At 42.9% G+C, this 6,335-nt stretch overlaps 1 protein-coding gene and 1 pseudogene across 1 annotated transcript; one reads left to right on the top strand and one right to left on the bottom strand.

Moving 5' to 3' along the window:
• Positions 1-1,721: 1,721 nt before the first annotated feature.
• On the bottom strand, positions 1,722-2,094 carry LOC102866417 (60S ribosomal protein L35-like). Its single transcript, XM_006897891.1, has 2 exons — positions 1,993-2,094; positions 1,722-1,895 (listed from the first exon to the last, which is right to left on the bottom strand). The coding sequence occupies exons 1-2, from the start codon at positions 2,092-2,094 to the stop codon at positions 1,722-1,724; spliced, it is 276 nt and encodes a 91-aa protein (XP_006897953.1).
• A 1,333-nt stretch (positions 2,095-3,427) lies between these two features.
• LOC102848885 lies at positions 3,428-3,979 on the top strand (annotated as a pseudogene).
• The last annotated feature ends 2,356 nt before the right edge of the window (positions 3,980-6,335 follow it).

The following is a 6,335-nucleotide window of genomic DNA, read 5'->3' as shown; positions in this document are numbered from 1 at the left end:
TCCGTGGCAAGGAGAGCAGAGTGTAGATCACCGTTCACGATCTTTTCCAGAACATACAGAAGGGTCTGGGCATAAAGTAGAGGTTTCATCCACGGTTGTGAAATTTATCTAGATTGGATAAGAATTTAGGGACAAGTCCAAGAGTGATAAAAAGAGGGGTGTTTTCACTGTTTCTCCCTTTTTTTTTTGAAATTTTATTTTATTAATTTTAATGAACATTCACAGAGATTTTGGATTTTCATTCATTCATTATTGCACTTTTTTCTTTACCCCCCTCCCTGCTTCTCTTTCTGTGGGACCCTGTCCATTGCAGTGAGGGCATCAGATGAAAGGGTTCTGTCCACATCCACAGTCTATTCAGGAGGCTTCCCAATCTCTCCAATTGGCTCAGAGCAGCCATGGATTAGCCAAGGGGGCATTCCCTCCCAGCTCCAAGTCTCCTTGGGTGAGTAAATAACAGCCAGAGGCAGGCATACTCTCAGAAACACGTAAGTGCTGAGCTTGCTTTCTAGAGTGGATGTGTTTCCCCTAAGATCTCAGCTTGATCGCCAGAGAAAAAGCCAATATGATTTTGTTTGCAGCACCAGCACTTTGCTTGGGTGATAGAAAAGTACTGAGATACTTCTCACTGACTTCCCAGAGGATGCCACCTTTCAGCTTTCCGCACTGAGATCATGTCTACTCTGTATCTCTCTCACAAAAGCTAGGGCCGCTAAAGGTTCAGCACTTTCCTTTCTGCCTACCTCCCCTTCCCTAATCCCCTGGTTCTCACCCAAACATCAGCACCAGGGACCTCCCTCTAGTGCAGAAGAGAAATAATGTGAAAATTAAGTGAAGAGCTGAACTCATATCAATCTGAAAGCTGGCACGAAAGCAATGCCTTTTTAGGATAAAGATGACAGGGGTATGGTCAATGTGGGGAAGCAGCATCTGAACTGTACTAACTCCACAAGGGGAAAGCATCATCATCAAACTCAACTGCATAAAGCTGAGTCCTATGAGATCAGATACCTGTTCCATCTTCTGTCAATTCTGACACCAACCATTCCTCCCAGGGATCTATTATCAGTTCCCCTAAATTGTTGCAGTGGCCACACAGAGCTCACAGACAAAACACACAATTATGAGGTTTACTTTGGAAGTAAAAGGTTAAGGGAGCACTGATGACCTAGCAGTAAGGAGTTACACTGCCAACCCAATGGACCCCGGTTTGAATCCACACTGCTCCACAGAAGAAAGACAGACAATCTTCTCCCATTTGATTTACTGCTTCTGAAAACCCACTGGAGGGTCAGCTCCAAGTCAGTTCTTATTTGATGGCACATAACGACAACAGGTTAGGACAGGATATAATTCTTTAGTCAAGTCAGCTTCTTCTCAGAAGCGCTCAAGGCAGTCCCTCTAAGCGTCAACCTCCCTGGACCCTCTCAAAGCTCTGGGCCGGTTGTACAAAATTCTTTTATTTGTGCCAGTTATGGTGTATTCCCCATCCCCCACTCTGCCAGTAAGTCAATCCTGAACCCCATGCAGGGACAGTTCTACCTCAGCTCTGTCTCACACTAGACTCTGGTTTTCCACCAGCTCTGCTACTTCTGGTCTAGGTTTCCACCTAGTGCAGAAATCTCTTGCCCAAAAGGATGCTGCACTCTCTTGTGTCTTGTTTCTTTCTTTCTTTTTCTTTTCTTTTTCTTTTAGTTTTGTGTTTTATTTATTTAAGAAGTTCAGGCCTTGACTGCATATTCCCACAGTGGGTACAGGCGCTCTTTTCGCTGCTGCTCCTTGGTCTTCAGGTTCTCCTCAGGCTTGTTGAGCCTTCGGCGCATGGCTCGTGTTTTCTTGGGCCACAGATCCAGGGGTTTGTACTTCTTGCCCTTATAGTATTTTCTGAGGTTCTCCTTCCGAGTTTGGTTAATAACAGTGAGAACATGGGCAGTGAATTTCCAGATAACTCGGATTGTGGAGAGTTTAGAAAGAAACCACACTGCCTGTCACTTTGGCGACGTGCAGCTGGGAAAGCTCCATTTTCAGATCGTCCAACTGTTTCAACAGCTTCTCCTTCTTGCCACGAAGATCCCAAGCCTTGATTTTGGCCATGGCTGAGAGATAGAACGCGCTGCCCAAGATCCAAGCCCAAGAGAAAGACGTGTCTTGTTTCTTGATGGTTGGAGGATTCTCATTTTCTTCCCCTGAATCTGCTCTATTAAAACCTAGAAGGATCACAAAACTGACTCATCTTCTTGGTGGTTACAGACATAACATGAGGGTGGCTGAGTCTGACTTCTACCTGCTTCATACAGGGGAACTGTCTCCATCAATAATATCCCTAGCACCATACAAATAGCATAGTCAAACATGCCACTCTCCATGCTCCTGCACCTATTTCTAATAATTATTGGGTGTGATGTTTGTTGTAAGGCTCACAGACTTTACTCACAGTTGGGTTTATTAGGGAAATTGGTTGGAGAGTGGAGGAGGCAAAGAATATCTCACAATGGAAGTTCAGGTTTAGTCCAGCAGTCCCCGGCCAGATTAACAAGGCATGATTCCTTAATTAGTGAAAGTCCAAGGTCAGATCAAGAGCACAAATGCAAGAAGTGCCTGGTTTTTGCAATCATCTGGCAAACTTTATCTCAGAGCAGTTGTAAGTCAGCTTTTCCTTCAATCATCTAGCAAGCAAAACGTTTAACTGTGACCTTTATTTCCAGGGTTCCTCTGGTTATACCTTGTCACAATCTCTTCACAATCTCTCCACCACTGTCACTGCCATTTCTTACAGAGCAGAAGGCACTTTATTATATTGACCGCACAACTGTTGATGATTTGCAAGACCACGGGCCCACAGTAAAGGCAACTGAAGATGATGCCCCCCAATAAGGGCTAACACAATGGTTAGAAAAGCCAGTTTTCAAGAGGACTGACACCCAAGTAGTAAACAACATGCCTTGTTTGCATATTCTAATATGAAAGCTTTGATTTAGTTTATTAATTTTATTAGCAAGATATCTACTCTCTTTGGTGGAGCCATAAACACCCTGGATTTATAGAGCAAGAATGTAAGTTTAAAGACTAAGGTGCTTGGCTCAAGATATGGTCTGTTAAAATACTTTATATGCCTATGAAAGTTGGATAATGAGGAAGGAAGATGGAAGAAGAATTGATGCTTTTGCATTGTGGTGGTGTTGGTCAAGAGTATTGAATATATCATGGACTGTCAAAAGGACAAGCAAATCTGTCTAGGAGAAATTGCAACCAGTGCATTCCTTAGAGTCAAGGGTGGTGAAATTTTGTCTCATTAACTTTGGGCATGTTTTGGAGCCAGTCCTCGGGAAAAGACATCATGTTGGGAAAGGTAGACTGCTAGCAAAAGAGAAGAATACCTTCAATCAGATGGCTTGACACAGTGACTATAAAAATGGGCTTGAGCGAGATGCTGGCCGATCTTGGCTGCTTCGACCCCAACGCCTTCATGCTTCTCCTCCGGGTGGCTTTCCAGAGTCTGCTGGACGCCCAGGCAGATGAGGCCGTGTTAGATCATCCAGACTTGAAACACATCGACCCACTAGTATTAAAACATTGTCATGCAGCAGCTGCAACTTGCATAGTAGAAGCAGGAAAGCAAAGAGCTGATAAATCAACTCTAAGCACTTACTTAGAAGATTGTAAATTTGACAGTGAGCGGATAGAAATATTTTGTACAGAATATCAGAAAAATAAGAATTCCCTAGAAATCCTACTGGGAAGTATAGGCAGATCTCTACCTCACATAACTGATGTTTCTTGGCGTTTGGAATACCAGATAAAGACCAATCAACTTCATAAGATGTACAGACCTGCATATTTGGTGACCTTAAATGTAGAGAGCACTGATTCAGGATCCCACCCAGAGATTAGTTTTAGCTGCAGTATGGAACAACTACAGGATTTGGTTGGAAAACTTAAAGATGCTTCGAAAGGCCTGGAAAGAGCAACTCAATTATGAATTGGGAGACTTCACAGTCGGGTTGAGGTCTGGAGAAAGACCAGGAACACCTTGCCTTCAGCGGAACCTTCCTGTCTTCCAGCTTGATGTCCACCTTATCAGTACAAACACTTTTCTTCATACTACTCATCAATTTTTTACTTTTTATTTTTATACACTTATAAAAGGGTTAAGAAGGATGTTTTTTTCTCTGCTCAGTATTTGAATCATTAGTATTAACTGTACATTTGTCATGTTTGATCTTTCAAGTTTTATGAGAAAAGTAGCTAATATTAAGAATTATACTCAATAAATAAGCTGTGCTCACACTAAAAAAAAATGGGCTTGAGCATGGCAGAGATCACAAGGGAGGTGCAGAACAGGGCAAGAGCCAAGTCTGTTGTTCACAGGGTCGCTATGAGTCGTAGCTGACTTCCTAATACCTAACAACAACATGGCCCTTCTTTCCAAAGATCTTTTAAAACAAAACAAACTCAGTGTTTGGTCTCCCTCTCAGTTATGAATGGGATGAAAGCAGCACATAAGTAGCACCTTTTTTTTTAGACAAAGGAAGTCAAGAGGACTAATCCTAAAACCTTAACTACAAGTCTGAAGTAGGCAAGTCAAATGCATTCAATCAAGTATGGGATTTTCCATTCCATTCTTGGGGAAAAGAAAGAAGAGAGGAGGAGTGGGGAGAGCTCCGAGGGTGCAGGGATGATTCCAAGGAACGTGTAAACAGGGAATTCTTGGAAACAGCGAGGACTGCTCTGGGTTTTCTCCGTCATTCTTTAGTCCGTGGTGAGGTGACTGAGAAGAGAGTCTAAATATGCACCTTGGTAATGTAGCCTGACATGCTGCCCTGGACGCGCTCACCAGGTTGTGCCAAGAAATCTGGAGGACAACTACTTGGCCAACTGACTAGAAGAGATCCATATTTATTCCCATTCCATAAAAAAGGTGACCTGATAGACTGGAAATTATTGAACAGTATCACTAATACCACATGCTAGCAAAATTCTGCTGAAGATTATCCAGAAATGACTGGAACAGTATATTGAAAAGAGAACTACCAGAAATATAGGCTGGGTTTAGAAGAGGTCATGGCACTAGAGACGTTATTGTCAATATCAGATGGATCTTGGCAGAAAGCAAAGTACCAGAGGAATGCCTGTACTTCATTGACTATGTAATGGCATTTGACTGTGTAGATCGCAACAAATTGTGGCTAACCTTGAGGAAAATGGGAATTCCAGAACACTTGACTGTTTTTATGCAAAACCTAACTTGGACCAGGAAGCAGTCCTCAAAACAGAGCAAGAAACACTGTGTGGTTCAAAATCAGGAAAGGAGTGTGTCAGGGATGCATCCTGTCTCTGTAACTTTTCAATTTATATGCAGAACAAATAATTTGGGAAGCTGGTCTTTACGAGGAGGAATGTAGCATCAGGATTGGAGGAAGATTCATCAACAGTCTACATTATGCAGGTGACACGATCTTGCTTTCTGAAACTGAGGAGGACCTGAAGCATTTGCTGCAGAAAGTCAAGGATTGTAGTCTTCAATATGGATTGAAGCTCAATATTAAGAAGACAAAGATTTTTCACTACTGCTCCAATTGGCAGCATCATGACAGAAGGATAGGAAATTGAAGTTGTTAATAATAACAGCTTGCTTGGCTCCACAATCAGCCCTCCTAGCACCAGCAGTCAGGAAATCAAAAGATCAATTGCACTGGGAAAATCTGCTGTCAGGGACCTCTCCAGAATACTGAAAAACATTTATGTCAGTCTAGAGACTAAGGTGCACCTAATCCAGGCCATGGTCTTCGCAATTACTTGTTATGCTTCAGAAAACTGGACAATGACTAAGTAGGATAGAAGAAGAATCAATGCCTTTGAATTGTGGTGCTGGAGAAGAGTCTTGAACATACCATGGACCGCCAAGAAAACAAATAGGTCTGACCTGGAGAGGGTGAAACCACATTTCTCCTTGGAGGCTAGGATTTTGAAGCTCTATCTCAACATAGTTTAGGCATGTGGCCAGGAGGGACTGGTCCTTGAAGAAGGCCATCATGCTCAGAAGGGTGGAAGGACAGTGCAGGAGAGAAAGACCCTGGATGAGATGAATTGATACAGTGACTGGGGCAATGGGGGTTGGTGTGTCAGAATCAGTGAGACTGGCTCAGGATAGTGCAGGCCTCAGAGCTACTATCCACAGGGTTGCTATGAGTTGCAGGTGACTTGATGGCACATAACAACAAGAAGAAGAGGTTGAGCCTTTCTGGAAGTTTAAATCCACCAGGCACTCTGCAGGAGAAAGATAAGCAATTATATTTTTGCAGCTTTGAAAATGCAATGGAGGGTCAGATATAAGT

The sequence above is a fragment of the Elephantulus edwardii genome, unplaced genomic scaffold, assembly GCF_000299155.1.
Source record: "Elephantulus edwardii isolate Elephantulus edwardi_28Jun2011 unplaced genomic scaffold, EleEdw1.0 scaffold00216, whole genome shotgun sequence".
Taxonomy (NCBI): domain Eukaryota; kingdom Metazoa; phylum Chordata; class Mammalia; order Macroscelidea; family Macroscelididae; genus Elephantulus; species Elephantulus edwardii.
Note: the sequence above shows the minus strand (reverse complement) of the source record. Positions and strands in the feature narration are given on the sequence as shown.